Raw genomic sequence first — 17,398 nt, forward strand, 5'->3', positions numbered from 1 at the left:
TATATATATGTATCTGTGTTGGCCCTGTGATGAGGTGGTGACTTGTCCAGGGTGTACCCTGCCTTCCGCCCGAATGCAGCTGAAATGGGCTCCAGTGACCCCGAAAGGGACAAGCGGTAGTATAATGTATACATATGTATGTATATTACATATATTTATGTGTATTAATGTATACATATGTATGTTTATTACATATATGTATGTGTATATATAATGTATGTAGTATATACATATATATACTGTATGTATGTGTATATCCGTATACACATGTACAATGTAATGAAAGTATATATATACATCCTTTCATTAGATCTCAGCCTTTTTTACACAAGTGATCAACTATTGAAGGAAAACACAGCAAGGGTTAAAAAAGTTTATTTACACACACACACACATATATATATATATATATATATATATACATAAATACTGTCCCTCTTCTGCACGTACCACTATAAATACTGTGTGTGTGTGTGTGTGTCTGCGTGTGCGTGTGTGTGCGTGTAACAGGTCATAGCTCTGATGGGTTCATCACTCTGCCAATAAACAAGATGGATCCTGAAATGACACAAAAAGAGTAATATTGTTTTAGATTAAAGAGTAATATTGTTTTAGATTAAAGAGTAATATTGTTTTAGATCCATCCATCCATCCATTTTCTTCCGCTTATCCGAGGTGGGGTCGCGGGGGCAGCAGCCTAAGCAGAGAAGCCCAGACTTCCATCTCCCCAGCCACTTGGTCCAGCTCTTCCCGGGGGATCCCGAGGCGTTCCCAGGCCAGCCGGGAGACATAGTCTTCCCAACGTGTCCTGGGTCTTCCCCTTGGTCTCCTTCCGGTCGGACGTGCCCTAAACACCTCCCCAGGGAGGCGTTCGGGTGGCATCCTGACCAGATGCCCGAACCACCTCATCTGGCTCCTCTCCATGTGGAGGAGCAGCAGCTTTACTTTGAGCTCCTCCCGGATGACAGAGCTTCTCACCCTATCTCTAAGGGAGAGACCCGCCACCCGGCGGAGGAAACTTGTTTGGGCCGCTTGTACCCGAGATCTTGTCCTTTGGGTCATAACCCAAAGCTCATGACCATAGGTGAGGATGGGAACGTAGATCGACCGGTAAATTGAGAGCTTTTCCTTCCGGTTCAGCTCCTTCTTCACCACAACAGATCGATACAGCGTCCGCATTACTGAAGACGCCGCACCGACCCGCCTGTCAATCACACGATCTACTCTTCCCTCACTCGTGAACAAGACTCCCAGGTACTTTAACTCCTCCACTTGGGGCAGGGTCTCCTCCCCAACCCGGAGATGGCATTCCACCCTTTTCCGGGCGAGAACCATGGACTCGGACTTGGAGGTGCTGATTCTCATCCCAGTCGCTTCACACTCAGCTGCGAACCGATCCAGTGAGAGCTGAAGATCCTGGCCAGTTGAAGCCATCAGGACCACATCATCTGCAAAAAGCAGAGACCTAATCCTGCAGCCACCAAACCGGATCCCCTCACCGCCTTGACTGCGCCTGGAAATTTTGTCCATAAAAGTTATGAACAGAATGTGTGACAAAGGGCAGCCTTGGCGGAGTCCAACCCTCACTGGAAACGTGTCCGACTTACTGCCGGCAATGCGGACCAAGCTCTGGCACTGATCGTACAGGGAGTGGACCAAGCTCTGACACTGATCATACAGGGAGTGGACCAAGATCTGACACTGATCATACAGGGAGTGGACCAAGCTCTGACACTGATCATACAGGGAGTGGACCAAGCTCTGACACTGATCATACAGGGAGTGGACCAAGCTCTGACACTGATCATACAGGGAGTGGACCAAGATCTGACACTGATCATACAGGGAGTGGACCAAGATCTGACACTGATCATACAGGGAGTGGACCAAGCTCTGACACTGATCATACAGGGAGTGGACCAAGCTCTGACACTGATCATACAGGGAGTGGACCAAGATCTGACACTGATCATACAGGGAGTGGACCAAGATCTGACACTGATCATACAGGGAGTGGACCAAGCTCTGACACTGATCATACAGGGAGTGGACCAAGATCTGACACTGATCATACAGGGAGTGGACCAAGCTCTGACACTGATCATACAGGGAGTGGACCAAGATCTGACACTGATCATACAGGGAGTGGACCAAGCTCTGACACTGATCATACAGGGAGTGGACCAAGCTCTGACACTGATCATACAGGGAGTGGACCAAGCTCTGACACTGATCATACAGGGAGTGGACCAAGCTCTGACACTGATCATACAGGGAGTGGACCAAGATCTGACACTGATCATACAGGGAGTGGACCAAGCTCTGACACTGATCATACAGGGAGTGGACCAAGCTCTGACACTGATCATACAGGGAGTGGACCAAGCTCTGACACTGATCATACAGGGAGTGGACCAAGATCTGACACTGATCATACAGGGAGTGGACCAAGATCTGACACTGATCATACAGGGAGTGGACCAAGATCTGACACTGATCATACAGGGAGTGGACCAAGCTCTGACACTGATCATACAGGGAGTGGACCAAGCTCTGACACTGATCATACAGGGAGTGGACCAAGATCTGACACTGATCATACAGGGAGTGGACCAAGATCTGACACTGATCATACAGGGAGTGGACCAAGCTCTGACACTGATCATACAGGGAGTGGACCAAGCTCTGACACTGATCATACAGGGAGTGGACCAAGATCTGACACTGATCATACAGGGAGTGGACCAAGATCTGACACTGATCATACAGGGAGTGGACCAAGATCTGACACTGATCATACAGGGAGTGGACCAAGCTCTGACACTGATCATACAGGGAGTGGACCAAGCTCTGACACTGATCATACAGGGAGTGGACCAAGATCTGACACTGATCATACAGGGAGTGGACCAAGATCTGACACTGATCATACAGGGAGTGGACCAAGCTCTGACACTGATCATACAGGGAGTGGACCAAGATCTGACACTGATCATACAGGGAGTGGACCAAGCTCTGACACTGATCATACAGGGAGTGGACCAAGCTCTGGCACTGGTCATACAGGGAGTGGACCAAGTTCTGACACTGATCATACAGGGAGTGGACCAAGCTCTGACACTGATCATACAGGGAGTGGACCAAGCTCTGACACTGATCATACAGGGAGTGGACCAAGTTCTGACACTGATCATACAGGGAGTGGACCAAGCTCTGACACTGATCATACAGGGAGTGGACCAAGATCTGACACTGATCATACAGGGAGTGGACCAAGCTCTGACACTGATCATACAGGGAGTGGACCAAGTTCTGACACTGATCATACAGGGAGTGGACCAAGTTCTGACACTGATCATACAGGGAGTGGACCAAGCTCTGACACTGATCATACAGGGAGTGGACCAAGATCTGACACTGATCATACAGGGAGTGGACCAAGCTCTGACACTGATCATACAGGGAGTGGACCAAGCTCTGACACTGATCATACAGGGAGTGGACCAAGCTCTGACACTGATCATACAGGGAGTGGACCAAGATCTGACACTGATCATACAGGGAGTGGACCAAGATCTGACACTGATCATACAGGGAGTGGACCAAGATCTGACACTGATCATACAGGGAGTGGACCAAGCTCTGACACTGATCATACAGGGAGTGGACCAAGCTCTGACACTGATCATACAGGGAGTGGACCAAGCTCTGACACTGATCATACAGGGAGTGGACCAAGATCTGACACTGATCATACAGGGAGTGGACCAAGCTCTGACACTGATCATACAGGGAGTGGACCAAGATCTGACACTGATCATACAGGGAGTGGACCAAGATCTGACACTGATCATACAGGGAGTGGACCAAGCTCTGGCACTGGTCATACAGGGAGTGGACCAAGTTCTGACACTGATCATACAGGGAGTGGACCAAGCTCTGACACTGATCATACAGGGAGTGGACCAAGCTCTGACACTGATCATACAGGGAGTGGACCAAGCTCTGACACTGATCATACAGGGAGTGGACCACCACAATCAGACAGTCACATACCCCATACTCTCTGAGCACTCCCCACAGGACTTCCTGAGGGACACGGTCCAATGCCTTCTCCAAGTCCACAAAGCACATGTAGACTGGTTGGGCAAACTCCCATGCACCCTCAAGGACCCTGCCGAGAGTCTAGACCTGGTCTACCGTTCCACCCATACTTGCCAACCCTCCCGATTTTCCCGGGAGACTCCCGAATTTCAGTGCTCCTCCCGAAAATCTCCCGGGGCAACCATTGTCCCGAATTTCTCCCGATTTCCACCAGGACAACATTATTGGGGGCGTGCCTTAAAGGCACTGCCTTTAGCGTCCTCTACAACCTGTCGTCACGTCCGCTTTCCCTCCATTCAAACAGCGTGCCGGCCCAGTCACATAATATATGCGGCTTCTACACACACATATATACGTGAATGCAAGGCATACTTGGTCAACAGCCATACAGGTCACACTGAGGGTAGCCGTATAAACAACTTTAACACAGTTACAAATATGCGCCACACTGTGAACCCACACCAAACAAGAATGACAAATACATTTCGAGAGAACATCCGCACCGTAACACAACATAAACACAACAGAACAAATACCCAGAACCCCTTGCAGCACTAACCCCCACACCTCAACCCCACCCCCCATCTCCCGAATTCGGAGGTCTCAAGGTTGGCAAGTATGGTTCCACCACCAGGACCAAAACCACACTGTTCCTCCTGAATCTGAGGCTCCACTATCCTCTCCAGTACACCTGAATACACCTGCATAATATGAATACACACGTCATTGTTGTATCAAAACTACACAACCTTTCTACACGTCATTGTTGTATCAAAACTAAACAACCTTTCTACACGTCATTGTTGTATCAAAACTAAACAACCTTTCTACACGTCATTGTTGTATCAAAACTAAACAACCTTTCTACACGTCATTGTTGTATCAAAACTAAACAACCTTTCTACACGTCATTGTTGTATCAAAATTACACAACCTTTCTACACGTCATTGTTGTATCAAAACTAAACAACCTTTCTACACGTCATTGTTGTATCAAAACTACACAACCTTTCTACACGTCATTGTTGTATCAAAACTACACAACCTTTCTACACGTCATTGTTGTATCAAAACTACACAACCTTTCTACACGTCATTGTATCAAAACTAAACAACCTTTCTACACGTCATTGTTGTATCAAAACTACACAACCTTTCTACACGTCATTGTTGTATCAAAACTACACAACCTTTCTACACGTCATTGTTGTATCAAAACTACACGACCTTTGTACACGTCATTGTTGTATCAAAACTAAACAACCTTTCTACACGTCATTGTTGTATCAAAACTAAACAACCTTTCTACACGTCATTGTTGTATCAAAACTACACAACCTTTCTACACGTCATTGTTGTATCAAAACTACACAACCTTTCTACACGTCATTGTTGTATCAAAACTACACAACCTTTCTACACGTCATTGTTGTATCAAAACTACACGACCTTTGTACACGTCATTGTTGTATCAAAACTACACAACCTTTCTACACGTCATTGTTGTATCAAAACTACACAACCTTTCTACACGTCATTGTTGTATCAAAACTACACAACCTTTCTACACGTCATTGTTGTATCAAAACTCAGAAGAAGGTTGTATTTCACATCATTTAGTGGATGACAAATAAAAAAGATGAAGGAGTAAAACATCAACATGTACCAGTTCTCATGTGTCTCAGTAGGAACAGGAAGGGACGATCCACCTTGAAGACTGCAGCTCTGGAGCGTTTCAGAAGAACCATGGCTGCACAAGTACACTCATGTTAGAACCGTGGCTGCACAAGTACACTCATGTTAGAACCGTGGCTGCACAAGTACACTCATGTTAGAACCGTGGCTGCACAAGTACACTCATGTTAGAACCATGGCTGCACAAGTACACTCATGTTAGAACCGTGGCTGCACAAGTACACTCATGTTAGAACCCTGGCTGCACAAGTACACTCATGTTAGAACCGTGGCTGCACAAGTACACTCATGTTAGAACCGTGGCTGCACAAGTACACTCATGTTAGAACCGTGGCTGCACAAGTACACTCATGTTAGAACCGTGGCTGCACAAGTACACTCATGTTAGAACCGTGGCTGCACAAGTACACTCATGTTAGAACCGTGGCTGCACAAGTACACTCATGTTAGAACCGTGGCTGCACAAGTACACTCATGTTAGAACCGTGGCTGCACAAGTACACTCATGTTAGAACCATGGCTGCACAAGTACACTCATGTTAGAACCGTGGCTGCACAAGTACACTCATGTTAGAACCCTGGCTGCACAAGTACACTCATGTTAGAACCGTGGCTGCACAAGTACACTCATGTTAGAACCGTGGCTGCACAAGTACACTCATGTTAGAACCGTGGCTGCACAAGTACACTCATGTTAGAACCGTGGCTGCACAAGTACACTCATGTTAGAACCGTGGCTGCACAAGTACACTCATGTTAGAACCGTGGCTGCACAAGTAAACTCATGTTAGAACCGTGGCTGCACAAGTACACTCATGTTAGAACCGTGGCTGCACAAGTACACTCATGTTAGAACCGTGGCTGCACAAGTACACTCACGTTAGAACCGTGGCTGCACAAGTACACTCACGTTAGAACCGTGGCTGCACAAGTACACTCACGTTAGAACCGTGGCTGCACAAGTACACTCACGTTAGAACCGTGGCTGCCCAAGTACACTCATGTTAGAACCGTGGCTGCCCAAGTACACTCATGTTAGAACCGTGGCTGCCCAGGTACACTCACGTTAGAACCGTGGCTGCACAAGTACACTCACGTTAGAACCGTGGCTGCACAAGTACACTCACGTTAGAACCGTGGCTGCACAAGTACACTCACGTTAGAACCGTGGCTGCCCAAGTACACTCACGTTAGAACCGTGGCTGCCCAAGTACACTCACGTTAGAACCGTGGCTGCACAAGTACACTCATGTTAGAACCGTGGCTGCACAAGTACACTCATGTTAGAACCTTGGCTGCACAAGTACACTCATGTTAGAACCGTGGCTGCACAAGTACACTCATGTTAGAACCCTGGCTGCACAAGTACACTCATGTTAGAACCGTGGCTGCACAAGTACACTCATGTTAGAACCGTGGCTGCACAAGTACACTCATGTTAGAACCGTGGCTGCACAAGTACACTCATGTTAGAACCGTGGCTGCACAAGTACACTCATGTTAGAACCGTGGCTGCACAAGTACACTCATGTTAGAACCGTGGCTGCACAAGTACACTCATGTTAGAACCGTGGCTGCACAAGTAAACTCATGTTAGAACCGTGGCTGCACAAGTACACTCATGTTAGAACCGTGGCTGCACAAGTACACTCACGTTAGAACCGTGGCTGCACAAGTACACTCACGTTAGAACCGTGGCTGCACAAGTACACTCACGTTAGGACCGTGGCTGCACAAGTACACTCACGTTAGAACCGTGGCTGCACAAGTACACTCACGTTAGAACCGTGGTTGCCCAAGTACACTCATGTTAGAACCGTGGCTGCCCAAGTACACTCATGTTAGAACCGTGGCTGCCCAAGTACACTCACGTTAGAACCGTGGCTGCACAAGTACACTCACGTTAGAACCGTGGCTGCACAAGTACACTCACGTTAGAACCGTGGCTGCACAAGTACACTCACGTTAGAACCGTGGCTGCCCAAGTACACTCATGTTAGAACCGTGGCTGCACAAGTACACTCATGTTAGAACCGTGGCTGCACAAGTACACTCACGTTAGAACCGTGGCTGCACAAGTACACTCATGTTAGAACCCTGGCTGCACAAGTACACTCATGTTAGAACCGTGGCTGCACAAGTACACTCATGTTAGAACCGTGGCTGCACAAGTACACTCACGTTAGAACCGTGGCTGCACAAGTACACTCATGTTAGAACCGTGGCTGCACAAGTACACTCATGTTAGAACCGTGGCTGCACAAGTACACTCATGTTAGAACCGTGGCTGCACAAGTACACTCATGTTAGAACCATGGCTGCACAAGTACACTCATGTTAGAACCGTGGCTGCACAAGTACACTCATGTTAGAACCCTGGCTGCACAAGTACACTCATGTTAGAACCGTGGCTGCACAAGTACACTCATGTTAGAACCGTGGCTGCACAAGTACACTCATGTTAGAACCGTGGCTGCACAAGTACACTCATGTTAGAACCGTGGCTGCACAAGTACACTCATGTTAGAACCGTGGCTGCACAAGTACACTCATGTTAGAACCGTGGCTGCACAAGTAAACTCATGTTAGAACCGTGGCTGCACAAGTACACTCATGTTAGAACCGTGGCTGCACAAGTACACTCATGTTAGAACCGTGGCTGCACAAGTACACTCACGTTAGAACCGTGGCTGCACAAGTACACTCACGTTAGAACCGTGGCTGCACAAGTACACTCACGTTAGAACCGTGGCTGCACAAGTACACTCACGTTAGAACCGTGGCTGCCCAAGTACACTCATGTTAGAACCGTGGCTGCCCAAGTACACTCATGTTAGAACCGTGGCTGCCCAGGTACACTCACGTTAGAACCGTGGCTGCACAAGTACACTCACGTTAGAACCGTGGCTGCACAAGTACACTCACGTTAGAACCGTGGCTGCACAAGTACACTCACGTTAGAACCGTGGCTGCCCAAGTACACTCACGTTAGAACCGTGGCTGCCCAAGTACACTCACGTTAGAACCGTGGCTGCACAAGTACACTCATGTTAGAACCGTGGCTGCACAAGTACACTCATGTTAGAACCTTGGCTGCACAAGTACACTCATGTTAGAACCGTGGCTGCACAAGTACACTCATGTTAGAACCCTGGCTGCACAAGTACACTCATGTTAGAACCGTGGCTGCACAAGTACACTCATGTTAGAACCGTGGCTGCACAAGTACACTCATGTTAGAACCGTGGCTGCACAAGTACACTCATGTTAGAACCGTGGCTGCACAAGTACACTCATGTTAGAACCGTGGCTGCACAAGTACACTCATGTTAGAACCGTGGCTGCACAAGTACACTCATGTTAGAACCGTGGCTGCACAAGTAAACTCATGTTAGAACCGTGGCTGCACAAGTACACTCATGTTAGAACCGTGGCTGCACAAGTACACTCACGTTAGAACCGTGGCTGCACAAGTACACTCACGTTAGAACCGTGGCTGCACAAGTACACTCACGTTAGGACCGTGGCTGCACAAGTACACTCACGTTAGAACCGTGGCTGCACAAGTACACTCACGTTAGAACCGTGGTTGCCCAAGTACACTCATGTTAGAACCGTGGCTGCCCAAGTACACTCATGTTAGAACCGTGGCTGCCCAAGTACACTCACGTTAGAACCGTGGCTGCACAAGTACACTCACGTTAGAACCGTGGCTGCACAAGTACACTCACGTTAGAACCGTGGCTGCACAAGTACACTCACGTTAGAACCGTGGCTGCCCAAGTACACTCATGTTAGAACCGTGGCTGCACAAGTACACTCATGTTAGAACCGTGGCTGCACAAGTACACTCACGTTAGAACCGTGGCTGCACAAGTACACTCATGTTAGAACCCTGGCTGCACAAGTACACTCATGTTAGAACCGTGGCTGCACAAGTACACTCATGTTAGAACCGTGGCTGCACAAGTACACTCATGTTAGAACCGTGGCTGCACAAGTACACTCATGTTAGAACCGTGGCTGCACAAGTACACTCATGTTAGAACCGTGGCTGCACAAGTACACTCATGTTAGAACCGTGGCTGCACAAGTACACTCATGTTAGAACCGTGGCTGCACAAGTAAACTCATGTTAGAACCGTGGCTGCACAAGTACACTCATGTTAGAACCGTGGCTGCACAAGTACACTCATGTTAGAACCGTGGCTGCACAAGTACACTCACGTTAGAACCGTGGCTGCACAAGTACACTCACGTTAGAACCGTGGCTGCACAAGTACACTCACGTTAGAACCGTGGCTGCACAAGTACACTCACGTTAGAACCGTGGCTGCCCAAGTACACTCATGTTAGAACCGTGGCTGCCCAAGTACACTCATGTTAGAACCGTGGCTGCCCAAGTACACTCACGTTAGAACCGTGGCTGCACAAGTACACTCACGTTAGAACCGTGGCTGCACAAGTACACTCACGTTAGAACCGTGGCTGCACAAGTACACTCATGTTAGAACCGTGGCTGCACAAGTACACTCATGTTAGAACCGTGGCTGCACAAGTACACTCATGTTAGAACCGTGGCTGCACAAGTACACTCACGTTAGAACCGTGGCTGCACAAGTACACTCACGTTAGAACCGTGGCTGCCCAAGTACACTCACGTTAGAACCGTGGCTGCACAAGTACACTCATGTTAGAACCGTGGCTGCACAAGTACACTCATGTTAGAACCGTGGCTGCACAAGTACACTCACGTTAGAACCGTGGCTGCACAAGTACACTCACGTTAGAACCGTGGCTGCCCAAGTACACTCACGTTAGAACCGTGGCTGCACAAGTACACTCATGTTAGAACCGTGGCTGCACAAGTACACTCATGTTAGAACCGTGGCTGCACAAGTACACTCACGTTAGAACCGTGGCTGCACAAGTACACTCATGTTAGAACCGTGGCTTAGTAGTATTACTACACAGTATACTTGAATGATTGAAAGTGCACTTAATGAGTACAAGTACACCTGTGGCAGCAGCAGCCTTGGTGCCGTCCTCGGTCACCTGAATGGTGACGTCATGGAAGGCGTCCGACACGTAGACGGCGTCCTGTGACATTCCAGAGAAGTTGGCGTGGGCGGGGCTAAAGAGGTGGGTGACGCCCAGGACAGGAAGTGACCACCTCAAGTTGAACTTGTTGCGGAGGTTGAACCTGCACACACACACACACACACACATCAAACAACAACAACAACAACAACAAGGTGTGTTTGCAGGTGAGACCGTCACCTGGGCAGGAAGACGTCCATCTTGGTCCTTCTCAGGCCCGCCTCCCAGGAGGTCATGTGACCCACGCTGAGCTGCGTCTCCAGCGAGGACAGCGGCGTCTTCTTGTCACGTGGCAGCACCACCTGGAGGCTCAGGTAGGGACTCAGGTAAGGCAGCTCCAACACTGCATACCTGTGCTCTGACCCCGTCCTGAACTCACCTGGTGGACACATTTATACTCTTTTATTTACTATATATACATACTTTTATATACTATATATACTTACTTTTATATACTATATATACATACTTTTATATACTATATATACATTTATATACTATATATACATACTTTTATATACTATATATACATACTTTTATATACTATATATACTTACTTTTATTTACTATATATACATACTTTTATATACTATATATACATACTTTTATATACTATATATACTTTTATTTACTATATATACATACTTTTATATACTATATATACTTACTTTTATTTACTATATATACATACTTTTATATACTATATATACATACTTTTATATACTATATATACTTTTATTTACTATATATACATACTTTTATATACTATATATACATACTTTTATTTACTATATATACATACTTTTATATACTATATATACATACTTTTATATACTATATACATACTATATATACATAATTTTCTTTACTATATATACATACTTTTATATACTATATATACATACTTTTATATACTATATATACATACTTTTATTTACTATATATACATACTTTTATATACTATATATACATACTTTTATATACTATATATACATACTTTTATATACTATATATACATACTTTTATTTACTATATATACATACTTTTATATACTATATATACATACTTTTATATACTATATATACATACTTTTATATACTATATATACATACTTTTATATACTATATATACATACTTGTATATACTATATATACATACTTTTATTTACTATATATACATACTTTTATATACTATATATACATAATTTTCTTTACTATATATACATACTTTTATATACTATATATACATACTTTTATATACTATATATACTTACTTTTATTTACTATATATACATACTTTTATATACTATATATACATACTTTTATATACTATATATACATACTTTTATATACTATATATACATACTTGTATATACTATATATACATACTTTTATTCACTATATATACATACTTTTATATACTATATATACATAATTTTCTTTACTATATATACATACTTTTATATACTATATATACATACTTTTATATACTATATATACATACTTGTATATACTATATATACATACTTTTATTCACTATATATACATACTTTTATATACTATATATACATAATTTTCTTTACTATATATACATACTTTTATATACTATATATACATACTTTTATATACTATATATACATACTTTTATATACTATATATACATACTTTTATATACTATATATACATACTTGTATATACTATATATACATACTTTTATATACTATATATACATAATTTTCTTTACTATATATACATACTTTTATATACTATATATACATACTTTTATATACTATATATACTTACTTTTATTTACTATATATACATACTTTTATTTACTATATATACATACTTTTATATACTATATATACATACTTTTATATACTATATATACATACTTTTATATACTATATATACATACTTGTATATACTATATATACATACTTTTATTTACTATATATACATACTTTTATATACTATATATACATAATTTTCTTTACTATATATACATACTTTTATATACTATATATACATACTTTTATATACTATATATACTTACTTTTATTTACTATATATACATACTTTTATATACTATATATACATACTTTTATATACTATATATACTTACTTTTATTTACTATATATACATACTTTTATTTACTATATATACATACTTTTATATACTATATATACATACTTTTATATACTATATATACTTACTTTTATATACTATATATACATACTTTTATATACTATATATACTTTTATTTACTATATATACGTATATATATTTACATATATATACTTGTATATATTATTACACGTTGTTACACTTTTATATACTATATATATAGACATATTGGATGTATATATACAGTATATATATATATATATTTACATATATATACTTGTATATATTATTACACGTTGTTACACTTTTATATACTATGTATACACATACATATATTGGATGTATAAATACAGTATATATATATATATATATATATATATATATATATATATATATATATATATATATATATATATATATATATATATTTACATATATATACTTGTATATATTATTACACGTTGTTACACTTTTATATACTATATATATATATACATATATTGGATGTATATATACAGTATATATATATATATATTTACATATATATACTCGTATATATTATTACACGTTGTTACACTTTTATATACTATATATATATATATATATACTTGTATATATTATTACACTTCTTGTTACACTTTTGTACACTTCCTACAATAAACATTTTTACACTTCAATACTGATTGTACCACTTCTTTTTACACTACAATACACATGTTTGCACTTCTTTTTACACTTCTTTTTACACTTTAATACTTCTTTTAACACGTGAATACTTCTTTGTACACTTTAATACTTCTTTTTACACTTGAATACTTATGTTTACACTTTAATACTTCTTTTTACATGTGAATATTTTTTTTGAGACTGGACTACTGCTTGGCTTCTTTTTCCACTTGAAAGGCAGCCAGAAGACTTGGTGGACTTACCAAAGCCCACCTGGGTGGCCTGATGCATCATGGGTACTTTGATGGGGGTGCCGTCTGCCAGGACGAAGGGTAAGTTGAGGGTGCTGCTGAAGGAGAACTGCTTCTGCCACACCCCCTTGAAGACCACCGTGTTGACCAGCGCCATCTGCAGGCCGGGACCCCACCTGGCCACAGACTCCGCCCCCTGCTGGCCCTCACCTGAGCCCGACGGCTCGCCGCTGCTGCTTCCTGCCTGGAGGGGCCACGCCTCATCTGGGCGCAGGAAACTTGCTCACGTTACCATGCCAACGGGACACGTCATTAGGTACACCATTTCTTGATGCGCACACCAAAAGACTTTTGCAAACGACAACTTTAGTAGCTAAAACAACAACTTTATTTGCCAAAACAACAACTTTATTTGCCAAAACAACAACTTTATTTGCCAAAACAACAACTTTATTGGCCAAAACAACAACTTTATTATCCAAAACAACAACTTTATTTGCCAAAACAACAACTTTATTATCCAAAACAACAACTTTATTTGCCAAAACAACTTTATTTGCCAAAACAACAACTTTATTTGCCAAAACAACAACTTTATTTGCCAAAACAACAACTTTATTATCCAAAACAACAACTTTATTATCCAAAACAACAACTTTATTTGCCAAAACAACAACTTTATTTGCCAAAACAACAACTTTATTATCCAAAACAACAACTTTATTTGCCAAAACAACAACTTTATTATCCAAAACAACAACTTTATTGGCCAAAACAACAACTTTATTATCCAAAACAACAACTTTATTGGCCAAAACAACAACAAGTTTATTATCCAAAACAACAACTTTATTATCCAAAACAACAACTTTATTATCCAAAACAAGAAGTTTATTGGCCAAAACAACAACTTTATTATCCAAAACAACAACTTTATTATCCAAAACAACAACTTTATTATCCAAAACAACAACACGTTTATTATCCAAAACAAGAAGTTTATTTGCCAAAACAACAACAAGTTTATTATCCAAAACAAGAAGTTTATTTGCCAAAACAAGAAGTTTATTATCCAAAACAAGAAGTTTATTTGCCAAAACAAGTGTGATGCAGTTGTTTGTCACACACAAAAAGAAGACAGGAGGTTGCCTACAGCCATCTGAGTATTGGAAGAGCGCTCCTACCACGACTCTGCCTGCCGTGGTCCTTTAGCAGACTGAAGTTGTCAGGCATGACGGTGACGTGAGCCCAGGTAGCAGAGTTGTGCAGGAAGTCACCTGCCAGGTGGACACCGCTCTGCACCAATAGGACGCAGGTCTGCCGTAGCCCCGCCCCCGCACCGCTCCCGTTGTTCTCCTGCCATCGCCACTGCAACAGCGGCTCTCGAACCTCAACGTCTGCATGGTCAGAGGTCGTGTGCAACCTTTACTGCCTCGCTTCTTTTTACACTTTAATACTTCTTTTTACACGTTAATACTTATTTTTACACTTTAATACTTCTTTTTACACTTTAATACTTCTTACACTTTAATACTGCATTTTACACTTTAATACTTCTGCTTACACTTTAATACTTCTTCTTACACTTTAATACTGCATTTTACACTTTTTTACTTTAATACTGCTACCAGGAAATAGCGTGCTGGCTTACCAAAACAACCAGGAAGTAGCTCGCTAGCTAACACAATGTACCAGGAAGTAGTCTGCTAAATAAAAGGAGCAGGAAGTAGTCTGCTAGCTAACTAAAAGGAGAATGAAGTAGTCTGCTAGCTAACTAAAGGAGCAGGAAGTAGTCTGCTAGCTAACTAAAGGAGCAGGAAGTAGTCGGCTAGCTAACTAAAGGAGCAGGAAGTAGTCTGCTAGCTAACTGAAAGGAGCAGGAAGTAGTCTGCTAGCTAACTAAAGGAGCAGGAAGTAGTCGGCTAGCTAACTAAAGGAGCAGGAAGTAGTCTGCTAGCTAACTGAAAGGAGCAGGAAGTAGTCTGCTAGCTAACTAAAGGAGCAGGAAGTAGTCTGCTAGCTAACTGAAAGGAGCAGGAAGTAGTCTGCTAGCTAACTGAAAGGAGCAGGAAGTAGTCTGCTAGCTAACTAAAAGGAGCAGGAAGTAGTCTGCTAGCTAACTAAAAGGAGCAGGAAGTAGTCTGCTAGCTAACTAAAAGGAGCAGGAAGTAGTCTGCTAGCTAACTAAAAGGAGCAGGAAGTAGTCTGCTAGCTAACTAAAAGGAGCAGGATGTAATAACTAAAAGGAGCCGGAAGTAGTAACTAAAAGGAGCAGGAAGTAGTACAATGAGTTAGTGTTGTTATTATAAGTTGACTAACCCTGAGTGACAAGCAGGAAGTGATGTCATTTTGGCAGAAGCAGGAAGTGAGTTGTGTACTAAAACGTATGATTTTATACTTTTCTGTTCTCTAATTGCCAGTTGAGCAGCAGCAGGAAGTGGAGCGGGAAGTGCAGCAGGAAGTGGAGCAGGAAGTGCAGCAGGAAGTGTAGCAGGAAATGGAGCAGGAAGTGCAGCAAGATGTGGAGCAGGAATTGTAATGGGAAGTGCAGCATGAAGTGGAGCAGGAAGTGGAGCTGGAATTGTAATAGGAAGTGGAGCAGGAAGTGTAATAGGAAGTGGAGCAGGAAATGTAACAGGAAGTGGAGCAGGAAGTGCAGCAAGACGTGCAGCAGGAAGTTAGGTTCCTAATTCAAAGTCAGCCTTCCTGGTTCTATGTCACGTGACATCCTGGTTCTGTCACGTGACTTCCTGGTTCTATGTCATGTGACTTCCTGGTTCTATGTCACGTGACTTCCTGGTTCTATGTCATGTGACTTCCCATCCACCAATCAGCCGCTCTGATAATGAAACATGGCGACCTCTCCACCAGCGACGCGTAATGAGATTAGTGGCCCCGCCCACCTGGTACCAGCGGCCCCGCCCACCTGGTACCAGCGGCCCCGCCCACCTGGTACCAGCGCCACCTACCGTTGAGGTCGTAGCCCAGGCTGTCCTCCAGCTGGGCCAGCGTGGTCCCCTTGGCGCCCAGCTGCAGCAGGCCCAGCGAGGCGGCCACACCGGCGGGGGACACGACCACGTTGGCGTGGGGGCGTCCGTGGGCGAGGGCGCGGTACAGACGCACGGCGAAGCTGGCGTGAAGATGGCGCAAGGACGCCTGCGGGACTTGACGGCTGGGAGACGCCAGGATGAGCAGCAACAAGATGGAGGACAGACCACACATTTCCTACAGGAAGTGGACCTGCTTGATGCTTCCTGTTTGAAAACATGAAATAACTATATTTTATTGTTATACAGCATCAATATTATGTATTAATATATAGAATAGAATGGACTTTATTGTCATTATATTTGCATATAACGAGGTTAAGGTGCGGTAGTGGGAACAAATATGGGTCAAAATAAATGACACAACAGGTCAGAAAGATAAAAAGAAATAGAAATACTGTACAATAT

At 42.7% G+C, this 17,398-nt stretch overlaps 1 protein-coding gene across 1 annotated transcript; it reads right to left on the reverse strand.

Annotated features, from left to right (window-relative positions):
- Positions 1–462: 462 nt before the first annotated feature.
- On the reverse strand, positions 463–17,165 carry serpine3 (serpin peptidase inhibitor, clade E (nexin, plasminogen activator inhibitor type 1), member 3). Its single transcript, XM_062068378.1, has 7 exons — positions 16,913–17,165; positions 15,134–15,340; positions 13,956–14,225; positions 11,080–11,278; positions 10,818–11,002; positions 5,771–5,854; positions 463–558 (listed from the first exon to the last, which is right to left on the reverse strand). Exons 1-7 carry the CDS (start codon positions 17,163–17,165, stop codon positions 512–514), a joined length of 1,245 nt encoding a protein of 414 aa, XP_061924362.1. The 3' UTR covers positions 463–511.
- Positions 17,166–17,398: the final 233 nt, after the last annotated feature.

The sequence above is a fragment of the Entelurus aequoreus genome, linkage group LG13 (assembly GCF_033978785.1).
Source record: "Entelurus aequoreus isolate RoL-2023_Sb linkage group LG13, RoL_Eaeq_v1.1, whole genome shotgun sequence".
NCBI classification, from domain to species: Eukaryota; Metazoa; Chordata; class Actinopteri; order Syngnathiformes; family Syngnathidae; genus Entelurus; species Entelurus aequoreus.